Here is a 20,509-nt window from a genome sequence, read left to right as displayed (position 1 = left end):
CCACCCAGAAAAAGTAGATTCAATTTTCTGTAGTTAAAGTAGAGATACAGAATCGATTGTGCTCAGCATTGTCCTAATCCTCCACTCTCTGCACAGCCTCTATACCTTAAAATGTGCAGATGATATGATCACTGACTTGGAAAATTCTCTGCCCGACCTCATCTTTCCAACTCTACCAATGTATAGAGATAAAACTTGAATGGTAGTCACTAAATGCTAAGAGTGAGGTTTGTTCAGAATTTAAGGTGATGTGTTGCTTCTATCATAATTTACTACATTGCTTAAATTTGCATTAAATGTGATCATGTTTTCAAAAACAAAGACATTAATAGTTTCTGAAAGCATCATCTGATGTTAAGAGATTTTTGAATTTTGTTTCCTATGAAATATATTTTTCTAATGATACCCTTTCTCCAGATTTTCATTAAGAATTCAATTACTTTTTGGATCCCTTTTGATAATCTTAGTTATCTGGTTTTCTGGCCCTTGGCATTTTTTAAACATTTATTTATTTTATATCCTGAGACTGAAGTTTTCTCTCCCTCCTCTCCTCACAGTAATTCTCTCTACCTCTCCCTGATTCCCATCCACTCTTCCTCCTTTCTCTTCAGAAGAGGGTAGACTTCCTATGGATATCAACAAGACATAAGGCTAAGCACCTCAACTTGTATTAAGGCTGGGCAAAGTAACCCAGTATGAGGAGTAGGGTTCCAAAAGTCAGCAAAAGAGTTAGAGTCAGCCCCTGATCCAACTGTTAGGAGTCCCACAAGAAGACCAAGCTACACAACTGTCATATATATGCAGAGGGCCTCCATCAGTCCCATACAGGCACTCTGGTTGTTCAGCCTCTGTGAGCTCCAATGAACCCAGGTTAATTGATTCTGTGAGTTTTCTTGTGATGCCTTTGTCCACTCTGGCTCCTACGATCTTTCCTCCCTCTCTTCATCAGGATTCCCAGAGCTCAGCCTAATGCTTGACTGTGGGGTTCAGCATCTGTTTCCTCCAGTTGCTGGATGAAGCCTCTCTGATGACCATTGGGCTAGGCAGCAATCTATGAGTATAGGCATCATTACATTGACATTTTTCCTTCAGTCATGTTTTGTTCTGTCCTAGGTGTCTGGACCAATCATTGGTTGGCCACTCCCACAATCTTTGCACCACCTTTACCCCACCACATCCTATAGGCAGAGCAGACTAGATTACATGGCTAGTTTGGTGTCCCAGTCCTTTAATTGGAGACACCAGGTCACAGAAGATAAATAGTTCAGACTACATATTTCCCATTGTAGGAGTCTTACCTGGGTCATCTCTGTAGATTCCTGGGATTTTCCTTGTACCAGATTACTACTTGACCCAAAAATGCCCTCCCTTGGCATTTTAACAATATCTTATTACAAACAGAAAACAATTCACAAGCTAACCTGACCATATGTGAGGGAAAACTTTAATTTTTCTTGTTCAGAGGTCTTTCTCTGGGAATAATATGTAGAATCAGAAATAAAAGAAATAGGAAATAATACGTAGGTAGATAGATCTGAGTGAATCTCCTCTCTGTCTCTCTGTCTCTCTGTCTCTCTGTCTCTCTCTCTCTCTCTCTCTGTGTGTGTGTGTGTGTGTGTGTGTGTGTTACGAAGGCTAGAGAATGACCTCAGGTGTCATTCCTCAAGAGCCATCCACCTTATCCTTTGAGATAAGGTCTCACTGGGACCTAGGATTTGCTAATTCAACTAGACTAGCTCATTAAGATCTGGATTTGAAGGCCGGGTGTTGGTGGCGCACGCCTTTAATCCCAGCACTCAGGAGGCAGAGGCAGGTGGATCTCTGTGAGTTCGAGGCCAGCTTGGTCTACCGAGCGAGTTCCAGGACAGCCTCCAAAACAATACAGAGAAACCCTGTCTTGAAAAACCAAAAAAAAAAAAAGATCTGGATTTGATAATTCAATTATATTCCTAAACTCCAAGTATCCTTCTATCTCTAACTACCCAATACTGGGATTGCAAGTGCATGCTACCACACCTGGCTTTTTATGTGGGCGTAGAGCTCCAAACTCAGAGCCCCATGCCTGCATGGCAAAGCCAACTGAGCACTTTACCAACTGAGCTATTTCCTTAGCCCCAGACAAGTTATTTATTTCAGAAACAGCACCTTGCTGTGTTTCTGATTCTGTGCTCATGTGAATTTGCTCCCTCAGCCTCCCAACTAGACAAGAGAGACTGTATGTGTTTTGCTTACTGCAATAAAGTGATAGTACAATAAAATGCAATAGTAGTTTGGTGATGTTGACCTTCAATGGTCAAGGAAAGGTTAAATTTTACATATGAGAGCTAGAAAGTTAGACGTTTATATTTTGTGTTTTTACATGTGTGTATACATGTATGTGGGGTGTGTGTGTGTGTGTGTGTGTGTGTGTGTGTGTGTGTGTGTGTGTGCGCGCATGAGTCCAGAGTGCAGCCTAAGGTATCTTTCATTAGGAACTGTCTACCTTGTCTCATTAGCTAGGAGTGAACTGAGTAAACTAGATTGGCTTGCCATTGAGTCCCAGGGATCCATTTATCTCCTCCTCTTCAGCACAGGAATAACAGTCATGTGCCACCATGCCTGACGTTTTACATGAGTTCTGGGAATTAAACTCTGCTGCTCTTCTTACACAGCAAGCCCTTTACCAACAGAGCTATTTCCCTAGCCCTAGCTTTCATGTTTAAAGAAAGGAGCTTGTCAGCTAACTAAAATTTGATTTTACACAATAATTCATTTTCAAAAAAATTCAGTTAGAGTTTACATATATAACCAAAGTATTATAATCTTTTAAGGAGACGTATTCAGTAGCTGGTTACTCTTACATAAGTGTTTTTAAGCCATGAAACAAGCTACATTTGCTGACTCCACTGGTGAATCAGAGAGTATTAGTGTTCTAATGAAGACATTTTCGGAAATTGATGGTTTGTGCCAAAAGGGCAGATGAGAAAGGGGTATAGAATTCTATTGTGACTTAGGCTTTACCTTAATGTGCTAATGCATTTGAATCATCTAAATGTCTAGACCAGAAATGATCAGGCAAAAGTTATAATGTAGATGAATAAAGTTTATCTGTAAACGTGGTCGTAAAGTACTTTTAAAAAGCTTTAAGGTATAATTGATATTTATTGTGAACTTTATCTGATCTTTTTCAGTGCATGATAGTATGAGCAGTTCTTATTAATGATTTCTGACATTGCTGTCTGTTCATTCACAATAACCTTATTAGGGCACCAGATGATGATCTAATTTGGAACGTGAAAAGAGACTAAGCTGGAAATCTATCACAGACTGTTGGGAGAATTACAGTGATTCTAGCAAACTCTGATTGTATTATATATTCAATTTTAGTAGTAAACCTAAAATTGAAGGTGAAAACCTGTGAGGTTATGTTTATAGACATTAAAGATTAAGTACAGTTATAATATTAAGTGTAGTATGCACTCTTTGTTTAATGCGATGGATCTAGGCTCTTTTCAGAGCTTGCTTGGTTTTTGTTTTGTTTTATTTTGTTTCAGATCACCAAACAAGAAGTCCACTGGCAAGAGATTTAGTAAATTGGTTACACAGCATTCTGTGGGGAAAAGCTACCAGAAGTTTTAAGGTTTGGGAATAATCTATTTTCATTCATTGTATTCTTTCTCCTCTGCACCAAGTAAAACTCACTGGTCAGTATAAAATCAGGGAACAGCAGCTCAGTGGTATAGCACTTATGTAGCATCTGTGAGACCCTAGATTCAATGCTCAGTACCACATAAGCAATAAACTGGCAAACAAAACTATAGTAATAACACCTTAATAGTCCCTGTTCTTAGACACCATCTATGTATTAAATATTCACAGTGCAGAATGTCAATGGGTACTGTGCAGACATTTATTCAAAAATAGCAAGATGTGATTCTGCCCCAGTGTGAACTTTTGTAAAGGGAAATGACATCACTGATAGGAAGGTAATTTGATGTGAAAGGCAAAAAATTCAGGGGAAAGTGGCTATTCCCTTAAAAACTATTGGTGCATTTAAAAGTAGCTTTAAAAATTATAAAACAATTATGGTTTCCTGTGGAAATATTTCAAACTACAGATGATTGGTTTTTAAAAGCAAAGTACAATTGCTCTTCATTCCATCATTTAAGAAAAATTTAAATATTTGTCTACAATTGTGTGCCTATGTATATAAAATGGGATATAATTTTGTTTTAAAATGTAAGTTGTTTAGTACTCCTATTTTCAACCAAAATGTAGCAACAAGGACCAATTTGTGTCCCTGCTTAAACAACATTTCTTCCAAAAATATAAGACAAAGCCCCTGACATGGTGACACATAGTCATTATCTCAGCTTTCAGGAGCAGGCGGCAGGTGGATATCTGGGGATTTGAGGTCAGTTTGGGCTAACAATGAGAGTTCTAGGTCAGACTGGACCACATAGTGAGACTATACCTCAAAAGAGCAAATGAAACAACAAATTCTGCCACCCTCAAAAAAAAAAAACAAAGAAAAAAACCTGAAATACATAAAAAAAGGTCAGTTTAATAGCATCGAATAACAGACAATGACAAATGATCACTGGAAGATAAGAAAGTAAGCAATTCAACTATTTGGCTGACTGCCATGAGTTTCCAGACAACAGCAGAGGAAGGGAAACTGAATTATGGTTTGACAAGCATTCTGATTTGAAGAGATGGAATGGAAAGTCTGGGGAGGCCAAGAGCTAGAGTTCATAGAACAGGATCAGAAGATGAATGCATAATGGAGAGAGACCCTAGTTATAAGAATTTCCTGCTCTAGTGTTTTGGATAGTTTTAGTCACAACATACACAGAGGAATGAAACTATCTCCAATCATAGGAGTAGCCATCTAGAAATATTACAGAGAACAGTATTGGACACTCACATAGGTCTGGGGATAGAGCTTATCTTGCAAGGAGTAGCATATGCCCCTTATCCTAGCAATTGGGAAGCAGAGGCAGGAAGATCACAAGTTTTACACCAGTCTAGACTATATAGCAGTGACTCTCCCAAAGAGAAAAAGTCAAATAGTAAGATCATATATTTAAATGTAAGCACATTGAAAAGTCATATTAAATGAAATAACCATACCACTCCAGTGAAAATGTAGAGACTGTCATGTTGGATTTTTTAAAAACACAATACCCAAGTTTATATTCTTAAAACTACAAGCAAAAGAATGAGAAAACTCTATAGGGAAACAATATTATTCTAAAACTCATCACAACCAATTTCAAGACTTAGCATATAGTCACAGAATTTCTCTACAGATTATAATAATGACAAAGGCATAAATTCATAGATCAATAGAAGTAAAGAAATTCCAAATAATTCTACACAAATATGTTTAACTGTTTTGTTTTTTATCAAATGTAGAATTATGTCTATGGAAGAGAAGTTTTTAAAACTAATGTTACTAGAACAATTGGACACATTATCAAAAAATTGAAAATGAACACTAAAAGATATGAACAGAAATTATACAAAATTATGTTCTGAAACAATACCAATGAAAAAGATGATTCATGAGTCATCAGGGAGACAAATTAAAACCCTAAGGAGATACTACTTAGAATAATCAAAATGGAAAAAATTGAACATACCAAATGTTGGTAGGAATATTAAGGAAATGAAACTTTTATGGTGGCACCATGAAATAATACAAACATCTTAGGAAGTAGTTTGACAATTTTCTAAAATATTTCTCCTTTTATACAATCCATTTAAAATCTCATGTAGATACTCAAGAGAAAAGATCCATACACACGAAGTTGCACATGCAAAAATCTTACACGTAAGGGTAACTTTATCTCAGTTAGGTCTTATTGCTGTGGTAAAATGTCATGACCAAAAGCAGCTCAAGGAGAGAATGGTGTATTTCAACTTACACTTCCACACAGTCCACCATTGAGAGAAGTCAGGGTGGAAACAAGAACTGAAGCAGAGGTCATTGAGGGGTGCTGTTTACTGGCTTGCTTTTTTGACTGACTTAACCAATTTGCCTTCTTAGAGCACCCAGGACCACCTACTCAGGGCTGATACCCCCCCACAATGAGCTGGGCTCTCCCCCATCAGTTATCAGTTAAGAAAATGCACTATAGGCTTGCCCATAGGCCAATCTGTTGGGAACATTCCCAATTGAAGTTCTCTCTTCCAGAATGACTGTAGCTTTGTCAAGGCAACATAAAAATGAGCTAGCACAACTGACCCTTTTTGTCAACTTGACATATAAATGCATTACTATTAAACCATAGCCTTTCCTTTTTCTAGATCTCACATTAATAACATGACAATAAAACATTTCACCTTTTAAAAGCCCCACAGTTTTTACAAATTAAACCACTTTAAATGTTCAGCCTGTTTAAAATAACCAAGTCTCTTAAAATACCCAGTCTTTAGAATACCTAAAATCTCTCTGGAACTGCAAAGTCTCTGAAGACTCTAACGTCTCTTTTATTTTTTAAAATAAATTTTATTTAAATTAGAAACAACCTTTTTTATATATCAATTCCAGTTCCCTCTTCCTCCCATCCTCCTATCCTCCCATGCCTCCCACCGATCCCCCCATCCCATCCCCCATCCACTCCCCAGGGAGGGTAAGGCCTTCCATGGGGGATCATCAAAATCTGTCACATCATTTGGGTCAGGGCCTAGGCCCTTGCCTGTGTATCTATGCTAAGAGAACATCCCTCCATGGGAAATGGGCTCCCAAAGTCTGTTTATCCCTGAATAGAGGAGGACTGGTCTTCAGTCAAGGGTATATAAGTAGCTGTACTCTCCTGCAAACAAGCTCTCAAGTTCCAACAGTATAAATAATTTAGACTTCAGTATCTTGGATTCACTCATGTTCTGGGCTCCAAAGAGCACAGACAGTTGTATTTCTTTGCCTGTGCCATTCACATAGCACATGCAGCTCGTCTCATAGACTCAGGTCAGTTCCATTCCATAGTTACTGTCCTTGGTGGTCATCCCATGGTCTTGGTATCTCGAAAACTCTGGAGTCCTCTGCTGCATCTGTGCCGCACGTTCACCAATAGCCTCTCCTGTGCTCTCTTCAGACTCTGTCCCTGCTACATGGTGCCACGCCTAACTTCTCTTACTCTCCTTCAGTCCCGGGCCTTATGCTGCACCCGCACCCTCACCTTCACCAATGCCTCTCTTCAGGGGCTCTAGCACTGCCACACAGTCCCAGCTACTCTCCACAATCCCTTTATTCTTTCCAAACCAGTACTACCAGGCTCTTATACTACCAAATTTGCTGTCATCATGACATACAACCTTGGCCCCCTCTGGACTCCAGCTTTTGTGTCCTGACCCTGAGAAAACACTTCCCAGAAGATTCTGCCTCAGTGATGTTGCTCCTCACCCCATCTCTTGTTTTTTTGGAGACAAGGTTTCTCGGTGTAACCCTGGCTGTTCTAGAACTAGTTCTATTTACCAGGCTGGCTTCAAACTCAGAGATCCTGTTACTTCTTGGATTAAAGACATGAACCACTACCTCCCCCTGTTGGTCTCTTGATTAGACTGAATTCTTTAGCCCCAGCTGACCAGAATTCACAGATCCTTAATTCAAAATATCAACTGGTTCCACTAGAGTTCTTAACAGACTCTCAAAGTTTCCTCTGGAACTTCACAAGCCAGACCTCCATCATCCTGTCTTATTTCATCATTGTCCTTGAAGTTCCTACAGAACAGCCAACTGAGCTCTGAACATGCAATGGCTTTTGCAGTCTGAAATTCCAAACTCCTTCTACAATCCTCCCCAAAACAGCGTGGTCAGATGTATCACAGTAATATGCCATGGCCTGCTACCAATTTCTGTCTTAATGTTTCTCTTACTGTTATAAAACACTGCCCCAAAGCAACTTGGAGAAAGGAAAGGGTTTATTTCATCTTACAGCATGCAGCCCATCATCCAGGGAAGTCATGGCAGGAACTCAAGGCAGGAACTTGGAGGTAGGAATTGATGCAGAGTCCATGAAGGAGTGCTGCTTACTCAATCAGCAATTAAGAAAATGCATCAGAGGCTTGCCCAAAGATCAATCGAATAGAGGCATTTTCTCAGTTAAGATTCCTTCTTCCAAAATGACTCTATCCCGTGTCAAGTTGACATAAAAACTCACCAGCATGATTTGTAATATTTGAAAAGTGACCCAAATGTCTACCAATAATTGAATACATAAGCAATCTGGGGTATGTCCATATAATGAAATACTACTTAGCAATGAAAGGAAATGAACTATTAATACATGCAGTAACAGGGACAAATCTTGAAACTAGTTGAATGGAAGAGGCCAGACTAAATAGTCTATATTACCTGACAGGCACCCTGGGTTCAAGGCCAATGCTACAAAATACGTTGTGGTAGATTTTGTAGGTAAGTTAAAGATGAACAGAAAGAATTTGAAGATAAAGGAAAAATTAAAAACAAGAAACTAGATTCAAGATGAAGAAGTAGAAGTGTATAGAGACATATATAGAGCTTACAATTCATTGCTGCCAACCAAATCATCACTCTTCTCTTTTAGATTCTTTATTTCTGTACTGAGAAGGTGAAAAATTACTTCAGAATCATCTCCTTTCTCCTTTTGATTCTGCCCCCCATTTCCCAATTTTGCTAATGTTTAAACGTTCACATTCAATAATGAAGACTATAATCATATGTTCAAATAGTCACAGGCAGTGTTTTACCTCTCTAACATAGCTGGTTCTACTTAAAAATGGCATTTTATTTCTTTGAAGTTCTAATGACTCCAGTCATTAATTGAAAGACAGGAAACCTCTTAACAGGGTAAAGAGACTCCTTTAGTTTGCACAATGTTTATAAATAATTTGTTGTCTTAGATTGAAATAGTAAATCAGGCTATTTCTATTAGATTTTTCCTAATAATTTATTACAGTTGAAAAATTAACAGTAACAATTTGTTATTTTGTGCAAGAATACTGTACCATTAATTTTAATGCTGAAAACCCAGGAAATTCAGCAAATTATGAAGCTAAGAAAATAGCACATTAATTTGACTAAATATTTTCTTTAAAATTATTAATTGAAAACTATAACAATCTAGATAATATGTACAAAATAAGATTAAATGGAAAGAATAAAATGTGAAATTATATATAAGCTGTGATAGCCACAATTTACATATATAAAAGATAAAGTTAAAATGTTATATAGAAAAATGAAAGTTTATGTATCAGCATCGTGATTTATAGATGCTGTCTTTAAACATTTTTATCACTGTTCTTTTGGTAGCTTTTAAAATGGCTTTTTAGTTTTCTAGAGGTTGTGTACCACTTTTTAGACTCTTCATTCTTTGAGTGTAATAAATAACTTCTATACTTTTGGCACAGAGCATGAACCCAGGGTCTTGTGCATGCTAAGCATCTATTCTGTCACTGAAGTACAACTCTGAACTTTGTAAAGTGTAGGAAACAGAAAAAGGGAATAAGAACAGAATAAGAGAATAAATTTAGAAACCAGTTAAATAGGTATTGTTTTATTGTCTAAAAAATTAAATCTATAACAATTTTTTCAACTGTAGAGAAACTTTAGAGTGAATTTTGGAGATAATTGATTTTGTTGTTCTTTTAACCTTAGGAACAAAATTACACTGATGCCCTACACTGGTACAGTTATTCTCTGAAGTTGTATGAATGTGATCAAGAGGATCTGGATTTGGTAAAGCTAAAGAGAAACATGGCTTCCTGTTACTTACATTTGAAACAACTTGATAAGGTGCTTTAATTTACCTATTCTGTTTTCAGAGGGAGCAAATGTTCTGAGCAGTGGCACATAGATAAATGCAGTGCTGTGGCTTCGTAGCTACTTATGATGACTGAGAGTGCATATATATATATAACATTAAGTTGTCATCTTGATTTGTATAGTGCAAACGTGAAGCAGAACTTCCTAAAGAGAGTATTTGGAAAACTATTAATTCCTTTACCCTTTATCTTTTACCATATTCTGAAAGGTTATTTGCTATTAACCATCTGCTATATAGTCCTTTAAAACAGACTAAAGTTTTTTTTTTAATTTTAGAGACACTCTTATTTGCATATCCATCTCCCTATTCCCTCGTCCTCCCATCCCCATCCTCCCATGCTTCCCACCTACCCCTCTACCCACGCCCACCCACTCCCCAGGGACAGTGAGACCCTCCAGGGGGGATCATCAAAGTCCATCACATCATTTGGGGGAGGGCCCAGGCCCTCCTCTCTGTATCTGGGCTGCAATAGTATCTCCTTAGGGAATAAGCTCCCAAAGTCCATTTGTGCTCTACAAACAAACATTGGCTCCACTGTTAGAGGTACCATAGACTGCCTTGGCCTCCTAACTGGCATCCATATTCAGAGGGCCTGGTTCGGTCCAATGCTGGTACCCCCGCTTTACCACAAAACAGACTAAAATTTAAGGTCTATGTTTTTGTTAAACATCATTGAGGGCATATACTTACATGAGAAAGCAACTCTTTTACTTTTAGGTTATTTTCTGATATTTATAATCTCTCAAGAAAAGTTCAGTGCATAAATCTTCATTAGGAAAAATATAGACGCTAAAAAATTTAAAAAACTGTGACTGACAGAGCCATTTATATTTCTAATAGCATATAGGGCATTTCTTTCTTTGAACATCATACAACATGCACATAATCTAGGGTATTGGGTCATAGAAGAACAAAATACGAAAAGGAATGGTATGGACTAAGTGGAATATGAAGGTTTTGTTGACTTTTAAGTTTTACTGTTAGAGTTCAGGAGAAATATGTGAATAAGGGTAGTGATTTGGTAGATTTTCTTTGAAGGTTCATGTATTATCAGGATTATGTGGAAGAACAGAACCAATAGAATGATACATTCATCAATGACTGTTTTCATTCTGGAGGCTAGGATTCACCTGCTCAGTATATGAGCTTGGGTACGTCAGTAGTCCCAATCTGATGTTTAAGGCCTAGAAAATTCTTGACGAGCCACTTGTCTTCAGTCCCCATTGGAAGGCTGAAGAAGCTGGCTTCTGATGTCACTGAAAGATTTCAGCAGTGGCAATAACAGTGATAGTAGCTGCAACAGAGTAAATGTACTCATCAGCAAGAGGCAAAAAGCTATACCCTTGGACCTGCTTTTATTTGGACTGTGAAGTAGAAGAATCTTCTTCCCTAACATCCTTTCAGAAAATACCCTTACAGATCCGTCCAGACTAATGTCGCTTAGTTGATTCTAGGTCCAGTCAAGTTGAAAACCAGAGTTAACCATTGTAAAGAGAGGCTTTTCCTTGCTAGCCGCTTGGTTTTTCATCTGCCAGTCGCCTGGGCTCTGCTGCGTTTTAGTCCCCAAATAACACACAAGACGCTGTGTTAATTATGAAGCTGTTGGCCTTGCTTTTTCTTACTGGCTAGCTCTGACTTAAGTATTTACCCCATAATTGTTAATCTAAGTATTTCTCTTACTGGAGCAAAGTTTCCGGGCTTCCTACCCCATGGCGGTTACATCTTGACTCCCTGTTTCTCCTACCCAAAGTCCTCCTCGATTCCTAGTCCCACCTATCTTGCTTCCCTATTGGCCAACAGTGCTTTATTGACATATACACAGGTCTTCCCCATCAAACCATCATAATTTATCTTTGTAATTATATTTACATGATGGATGAAGGAGAGAAAAATGGATGAAGAGCATGTCAGTGGCTATGAGCTCAGGAAATTCCTTTTGCTAAAATGAAGATTTTTGTGGAGATTAAGAATAGAAAAATGTTAGCATTAACTGTAAACTTGACATAGCTTAGAGCCATCTAAAAATATTACCAAAAGAGCAATACAAGTTGACTAGGTCTAGTCTTGCTCTACAAGAAACAGAAATTGTTGTGTGGTGCTGGAGTTTGAGCCTAGGGCTTCACATATACTAGAAAAATGGCCTGCCACTGAAGCACATCCATAGCCTGAAGTAGTACTTCTTAACATCCTGACTAATGACAGGATTGGTTCTCGAGTTAGTGCAGAACTGAACCTATAATTGGAGTTCAAATGTTGTTAGCAGTAGGGAGGAGAAAATAGGCGTGTAGGAAACCAGTAAGTTTTAATAGCATGTACTCCAGGTGCAACTGTGTCATTTAAGGCCAGATGGGGGAGGAAGCCAAAGGTTATTTTGAAATGTTCAAGGTAACTTTGTTTCTTACTTAGCAAGCATATTTTTCATTTCATTTTCTCTGTCTTCCTAGCAGACACTGTTTGGATGCTTGGCACATGTAAAAATACTTTCCTATATAATAGGATAGATGGAAAGGTAGAAGGAAGAAAAAGTGTTTTGATATTCCATCTTGCCATTGTCTAACTTTGCTAATTTCATTGTCTGTCATTTTGATTGCTTCCTTTGAGCAGTATGAACATCTCTGAGAAATTTTACAAAACTACATTTATTGGATCTGCTAAAATTTTGTGTTTTCTTATTCAGCTAAATAGTCAATAATACTGAAAATTGTCTTTCTTTCATGTCCCCCACAATCCTAATTCTAAAATATTTTTTGTCCTTAATTGCCACAAAAACCTCATTTCTCTTAGCAAAAGGTCTCCATGTGTGATTTGCTGAGCTTGTGATCACTGACATGAACTTCATCAGATTTTCTCCTCTTCAGCCATCCTTTCTTCTCTTCTATTCCAGAGAAAGAAATACTTTTACTAGTGACTGTACTCTACATCTCAATTCTAGTTCATACATATTTCTCTGCCATTTCTTTCTCCTGTCATTAAAATCATTTTGAAGTGTTGTTTATTAAAAGAAATCCTTCATCCTTCAGTTCTCTGCAAACTTGAGTTCCTCTGTCCCTCTTTTTATTGTGAAACTTTCTGACACAAAAGAACTATTTATATTTTTCAGTACTTATCCATTTAAAAGTATTTACTGAGTACTACATGTTAAGTAGTGTTGGTATTGAGAATCAAATAGGATAAAAATACCTGACCCTGCAGAGTTTTTATTTTATCTGGAGAGATAATTTTTTTACAGTTGTATGTAAGTGTCAGCAGTTTTTGTGTAAAAAGCCACACAGAAAATACTTAAGATTTTGCAAGTCACATGGTTCCTGATGCAACACTCAGCTCTGCTTTTATGCCTTAGATAACATGTAAACAACTGCCCATAGTGTGCTCTAAGGAAGGGATATCTCACTACACCTTTGTATTTAGGAATACTAAACTTTGAATTTTTTGTGATTTTCTTGTGACATGATTCATTTCAGCCATCCAATACCCCCCCAAAAAAACTATTCTTGGTCTGTGGACTTTGCAAAAACAGAGAGTGGTTTGCTTATCTGTGCTAAGATAATTACTAAGAAGAAAACCCGAGCAGGAAAGGGCAATGTTATATAACCACAAAATGCTGTAAGAATTAAAGCAGCCACAAAGATAAGACTGTTTACTGAATATTTATCTCTCATGTTCTGGTTACATATTGTTTCTACCAACTATATAAAGCTCTAAAAATCATACCCTCCCATTACAGGACTGAAAATGAGCTTGTGGTCACTGCACATAATCTAGTGGTATTCACTAGATGGCACTGTGGCTTTTGTTTGTACTTTATTAGCTCAATGATTTTGAAGGTTTGTGTAATGATTTTATTGCCTTCCCTTCAGATACATCTGTATGAATGTAAATGAAAGCACTTAATGAAATATGAGGTGAGGATTAATTTAGGCTCAACTGATGAAGTTATACTGTAATAAATAAATATCCAACTTGAGGTTTCAAGTCAACAAGGAATTGTTGAATGCTTAACATGTAAAAGGTACTATAGAATAAGTAGGAGATACAACTTACTCCCCTGTATAGGTATGTTTAAAAATACTATTTCAGAGACAAGATTTACATGTATAACATAATTATAAACTAACAAAAGAGAATTATAGATTAAATATCAAGTAATGTGGAATATCATGCGGAATTAGGATAAGAATGAAGATAAGGACTGTTTGTAACTAATCATTTAATGTAATATATAACCCAAACCTGAAAAGGGCAACTGATATGTTAGAAGACAGTCTTATCCCAAGGAACCTTAATAAACTGAAATAATGAGGCCATTCTCAGAAGATGGAGACAAACAGGAAACAACAAAACGTCTTGTGCTGAATCCCCAAAGCTAGCTGTAATAGAGTGAAATGGATGAAATGGGGTTGTAACAAAAGCACATGTGCATCACTTGGGCTTTTTGTTGTCTGTAAACTGAACAAAAACCAATACTAAGAAAGTTCTCTTATGTTAGACTGAATCAATAGGAACACAGTAAGTTTTTTGTATCCGTGCATTCCCCATCTATGAATGTAACCAAGTGTAGATCAAAAACACTCAGAAAAAAACTGGATTTGTACTGGACTTGTAAGACTATTTTTTCATTATCTGTTACATAATATGGTGAAGTAACTGTTTACATATCATTTCATTGTATTAGGTATTTGAAATAATCTGGAGATGATTTGAAATAGACAGGAGGATATGTATAGGTTATGTACATGCAAGGAACTTGAGAGTCCACAGATTTTGGTATCTGAAAAGAAGTAGTGAGCTCTAGAACCAGTCCTCCACAGATACTGAGACTGACTCTATAATGTATAAAAGGATAAAGTGAACACATTTTTCTGTCCTGCTCTGGTTAGAGCATATCTGAAGCATAATAATGAATTGGGAAGTAATTTTGATGGAAGATATTGACAAGCTCTAATGTGTCAAGAGGAAGGCACTCAAGTACAATGAAAACACTAAAGGTAATTATGACTAGATAAAAAGGCAGTATGGAGTTCAAACTTGAAAAATAAAGACTTAGGACATAAACATTATAGCTCTTCCAGTATTTGTGTGGCTGCCAGTGAGAAAGCGTTTATGCAATGCTTGTTTCCATGGACGAAACCTGTGAATGAAATTTTCAATCATCACAAGAAGATCCTATCTGCTACTTAGACTTGTCCACAGTTTAGGTTTTTTAAAACAATGTAATGAACTCCCTCTTCTTGAAGGTATTTAAATACAAACAGATTGACCACTTCATCTTAATGTTATTGAGGATAGTCACATCAGAAGAACTTGTTTTTGAGACAGGGTTTCTCAGTAGCTATGGAGCCTATCCTGGCACTCACTCGCTCTGTAGACCAAGCTGGCCTCAAACTCACAGAGATCCACCTGCCTCTGCCTCCCAAGTGCTGGGATTAAAGGCGTGTGTCATGATTGCCGAGCCAGAAGATCTTTCAAACATTAGGTCTCTCAGCTGCATGGCTCTAATAATATAATTTAATAAATTCTAGTTTGATAATATAATTTAAAAATTTGATTCTGATAATATAATTTAATAAATTCTACTATGATCAAAGAAGACTGAAGTACTATGTAGACTTTTAAATTTTAGAACTAAAGCGATCTCAAATGATCACAATGTTCATTAAGTAACTACTGAAATATACTCACTTTATAAATAATTTTGGCAAATATATATCCCAGTGTACCCACTATAACAATCTGCATATGGAATATCTAGAAAACATATTATGTAAAAGGTTTTAGTATTTTCCGTTCTAATCAATTTCCAAGTAGTGAGTTATATATTTCCTATCACTATAGGTTAAATTTGTCCTTTTTAGAGTGTCATGTCAAGTATCCATCATACGGTATATCAACATTTGTGCCTGGGCAAGACATATCAGGAAGGTTAGTACTGTGAATCTCTCAATATTGAGAGTGGTTATGTAGACTTGGTCATTGTGTGATAATTGGTTTTATACTGACAATTTGTGTTTTTATTTATAAGTGCTGTATATAAATAAAATTTTACGTAAAATATTGTAGGCTAGAGCTGAGGTAGCATTTAGTGGGAAATACATGAAATGTTTCACATAAATATATTTTCAGAAAATCGTAAATGCAAAAGCAAATATTCTATCACTAGAAATTACTAAAACAAGTGCAAGGTAAACCCAAAAAATATTTTAAAAGAAAACTATTTGCCCATAGAAATTTTCCATATATTGAGCAAACAGATAGTAGAAGGGACCCAGAAAGCCAAAACCATGTTCTTTGAAAAAAACTAATAAAATGGGCAAACTTCTAGTAAATTAAACAAGGGATAAAAATGAGAGAAAAAATGAAAACAACGAAGGAGTATTGGTATTTAAACAACTTTATACATGAATGCATCCCTAGAAAAAATAGAATATACTACGCTGAATTAAGAAAAGAACCAGAAATATATGAGCGGTCGCATGAATGACTGCTAATATAATTTAATCACTATTTTAAAAATCCTCAAGCAAGATACAAACCCAAATAGTATTATTTATTAATTTAATTAAACTTAAAATGAAATCTATCCTCAACTAATGTTTTGTGCACAGTACAGTATTGCTGATTTAAATATGATATTATATAACAAATTTTGTTAACATCTGTATTGCTTACCTGTAACTATATAGTCATTAATTTATAACTCCCCACGAATCTCTTCTAGTTCATGCAAATCATTGTTTCACGCCTAAATTCTATGAATTTGACTATTTTAGATATTGCAAAGAAATAGAATAATACATTATTCATCCATCTATGTTTTTTTATATTTTTTCTTTCTTTTTTTAATTTAAGTTAGAAACAAGGTTGCTTATTGTCGCACCTGCTGTGCGGCCTGCATCTGAGAATGTAGCGAGGTGGTCGGGATAAATGACACAGAGACCGGTCGGTTGCTTTAAGAAAACTTTATGCTTCCCAAGTCAGCTTAGGAGGAGACCCCAGTCCGCTTAGGAGAGAGCTCTCAGGAGAAGTCTCTCCAAGAAAAAGGAGCTTCCCTTTTTAAGGACTTTTGTCATCCATCTACCTACAATTCTTTCCAGACTTCTCACCCTCCTGGCTGGTGGTTTAATCTCCAGCCCCAGAATTGGGGAGACACCACAGGGGGGACAGGAAGAGGCATCTAGCCGTAGGGGGTGTGAAAGTCATGGTATCTCAGTGAGCAAGCCCTTATCTGAGCCCTATCAAGAGCTTTAAAGCACTGAATTGTTTTCAGTAAACATTACACAGCTGCCTGCTCCCAGGCAGAAGGGGAAGTGGGTTTCTGCTCAAGGTCTGGTGTCCCCACAGCTTCACATGTCAATCCCAGCTCCCTCTCACTACCCTCCTCCTCCGCCCCTCCACCAGGCCCACCAGTCCCCCACCCAATCTCTACTCTGATCCTTAGGGAGGGTGAGGCCCTCCATGGAGGATCTCCAGAGTCTGTCATTTCATCCAGGGCAGAGCCTCGGCCCTCCCCCAAGAGTCCAGGCTTAGAGAGCATCCCTCATTGTGGGATGGGCAGCCAAAATCCATTTGGATGCCAGGGATAAATACTACCCAAGGCCCCATAGATACCTAGGCCTCCTAACACCCACATTCAGGGGGTCTGGATCAGTCCCATGCTGCCCACCCAGCCATCAGTCTGGGGTTCAAGAGCTCCCCCTTGTTCAGGTCAACTGTTTCTGTGAGTTAAACAAGCCCAATCTTGACCCCTTTGCTTATCAATTCTCCCTTTCTGTGAATGGATTCCAAGAGTTAAATTCAGTGTTTAGCTGTGGGTGTCTGCCTCTGCTTCCATCAGTCACTATATGAAGGTTCTGTTTCCCAAACTCTCTGGCAGTGGGATTGTATGCTGGCACTCCCCTGATTCATATCTAAAATCCATATATGAGTGAGTACATACCATGCTTGTCTTTTAGTGACTGGGTTATCTCACTCAGGATGAGTTCTTCTGGTGCCATCCATTTGCCTGAAAATTTCAAGATTCCATTGTTTTTTCCCACTGAATAGTACTCCATTGTGTAAATGAAGGGCACCCAGGTTGCTTCCAGGTTCTGGATAGTACAAATAATGCTACTATGAACATAGCAGAACAGACACCCTTGTTGTATGAATGTGCATATTTTGGGTATATGCCTAAGAGTGAAATTGCTGGGTCTTGTGATAGACTGATTCCCATTTTCCTGAGGAATCTCCGTACTGATTTCCAAAGTGGCTGTATGAGTTGGCACTCCCACTAGCAGTGGAGAAGTGTTTCCCTTTCTCCACATCCCCTCCTGCATAACCTGTTATTGGTGTTTTTGAGTTCAGCCATTCTGACAGGAGTAAGATGGTATCTTACATTTGATTGGAAAATTTTTACCCATCCCTTAACTCTGAGGTAATGTCTGTCTTTGAGGCTGAGGTGTGGTTCTTGTATGCAGCAGAAGGATGGGTTCTGTCTTTGAATCCATTTTGTTAGCCTGTGTTTTTTATGGGAGACTTAAGATTATTAATATTGAGGGATATTAATGATCATTGATTGCTCATTCTTGTTTTGGAATGGTTGATGGTGGTGGAATTATATGTGGATTTACACCTCTTTTTTCTTTTGGCTGTTGGTAAGGTGGGGTTCTCTATTGCCTATGTTTTTCTGGTTGTAGTTAACATCCTTGAGTTGGGGTTTTCCTTCCAGAACTTTCTGTAGGGATGGGTTAGTGAATAGGTATTGTTTAAATCTGATTTTGTCATGGAATATGTTGTTATCTCCATCTATAGTGATTTGCTGGGTATAGTAGTCTGGGCTCGCATCCAAGGTCTCTTAGTGTTGGTAGAATATCTATCCAGGACCTTCTGGCTTTCAGAGTTTCCTTAGAGAAGTCAGGTGTAATTCTGATAGGTTTGCCTTTGTATGTTACTTGGCCTTTTTCCTTAGCTGCTCTTAATATTCTTTCTTTATTCTGTATGTTCGGGGTTTTTACTATTATGTGGTGAAGCGACTTCCTTTTGTGGTCCACTCTATTTGGTCTTCTATAAGGTTCTTGTACCTTCATTGGCATGTCTTTCTTTAGGTTGGGAAAGTTTTCTTCTATGATTTTGTTGAATATGTTTTCTACCCCTTTGAGGTGGTTTTCTTCACCTTCTTCTATACCTATTATTCTTAGGTTTGGTCTTTTCACAGTATCCCCTATTTTCTGGATATTTTGTGTTAGGGATTTGTTAGACTTAAGATTTTCTTTGGTTGATGAATCTATTTCCCCTAATGTATCTTCAACACCTGAAATTCTCTCTTCCATCTCTTGTGTTCTGTTGGTCATGCTTGCATCTGTAGTAGCTGACCATTTGCCCAGCTTTTCTATTTCCAGCATTCCTTCAGACTGTGTTTTTTTAATTGTCTCTATTCAGCTTTCAACCCTTGCACTGTTTGAATTATTTCTTGCAATTTTTGCTTTGTTTTTTTCCTCTCTTTCTTGAATTTATTGGACTTTTTATTCGTTTCTTTTTTCTTCCATTTCTTGGAATTTTTTTTTGCAATTTTTTCTTCCATTTCTTTAAGGGATTTTCTCATATCCTCTTTGAGGGCCTCTATCATTTTCATGAAGTTGTTTTAAAGGTATTTCTCATCTGTTTCATCTGCATTGGACTATCCAGGTCTTGTAGGTGTAGAGTCTCTAGACTCTGACAGTGTCATATTGGTTTTTCTGTTGCCCGCATGGTTTTATATTGTCTCCTTCCCATCATTTCTTCCAGTGGGTGCAAAAGGAGTCTCTTCCTCTCCTGATGGGTTTGTGACCACAGTTCCTTTCCGGTGGGTACGAGCAGGTCCAATACTCTGGTGGCTTTCCTCTTGCGTGGATGGAGGTGGTCCTTGTACCAGGGCCTTGACAATCTTTGGGTAGGCTGAACCCTGTCAGGATGGAATCTGCAGTGTGCAGTCCCCAGGTTTCCTGTTGTTCCGTTCAGGGCACCGGAAGTTAGGCTCGTCTGTCCCGTGGGTGGAGAATGGGACTTGGATGCTGGCAGTCTCTGGGCCCACTGCCTCTTGTCGGGATGGGAGCTGCAATGCACAGTACTTTGGCCTCAGCTAGTTGTGTGCAGATCACCAGAAGACGGGCTGTAAACACGCCCAGGCTTACCTAGCTCCATGGGTGGAGAAAGAGATTATGGTGCTTGCAGTCTCTTGGTGGGCTGAATCCTGTCGGGATGGGATCTGCTGTGCGCAGTCCCCAGGTCTCCGGTGGTTCTGCTCGGGGCACTGGAAGGCAGGCTGAAAACAGTCCCAAGTTTTCCTCACTTGTCCCGTGGTTGCAGAGTGGGACTTTGAAGCTGGCAGCCTCTGGGTGGGCTGGCTCCTGCCGGGATCCATCTATGACTGTTTTATTTCAGTGAGCACAACATCTTCAGGGTTTATTCATGTTATGACACATTGCAGAATTTCTATTGAGACTGAATAATATTCCCTTGCATGTACCCATTTTTTACCTAATTATTCATTAATGGACATTTATGTTGTCCATATGTCTTTGTCATTATTGAATAGTTCTTTGAATGAACATGAAAGTACAGATACTGGAAATTCTAATATTAGCTTTTTTCTTTATTTTATATATATATTAATTTAAATTGGAAACAAGCTTGCTTCATATGTCAATCCCAGCTCCCTCCCCCTCTCCTCCTTCCCCACCCCTAGCAGCCCCCAACTCCCCACA

General features: G+C 38.0%; 1 protein-coding gene across 1 annotated transcript in view; it reads left to right on the top strand.

Moving 5' to 3' along the window:
- Positions 1–20,509, top strand: part of Tex11 (testis expressed 11) — a 264,024-nt gene that overhangs the window by 89,478 nt on the left and 154,037 nt on the right. The window contains exons 15-16 of the mRNA XM_021233615.2: positions 3,534–3,619; positions 9,623–9,760. Of these exons, the coding sequence (XP_021089274.1) occupies positions 3,534–3,619; positions 9,623–9,760 (224 nt within the window). The remainder of the gene's footprint in view (positions 1–3,533; positions 3,620–9,622; positions 9,761–20,509) is intronic.

Source organism: Mesocricetus auratus, unplaced genomic scaffold (genome assembly GCF_017639785.1).
Source record: "Mesocricetus auratus isolate SY011 unplaced genomic scaffold, BCM_Maur_2.0 Super-Scaffold_100003, whole genome shotgun sequence".
Classification (NCBI taxonomy): domain Eukaryota; kingdom Metazoa; phylum Chordata; class Mammalia; order Rodentia; family Cricetidae; genus Mesocricetus; species Mesocricetus auratus.
The sequence above is the reverse complement of the archived record's forward strand: the minus strand, read 5'-3'. Positions and strand labels throughout refer to the sequence as shown.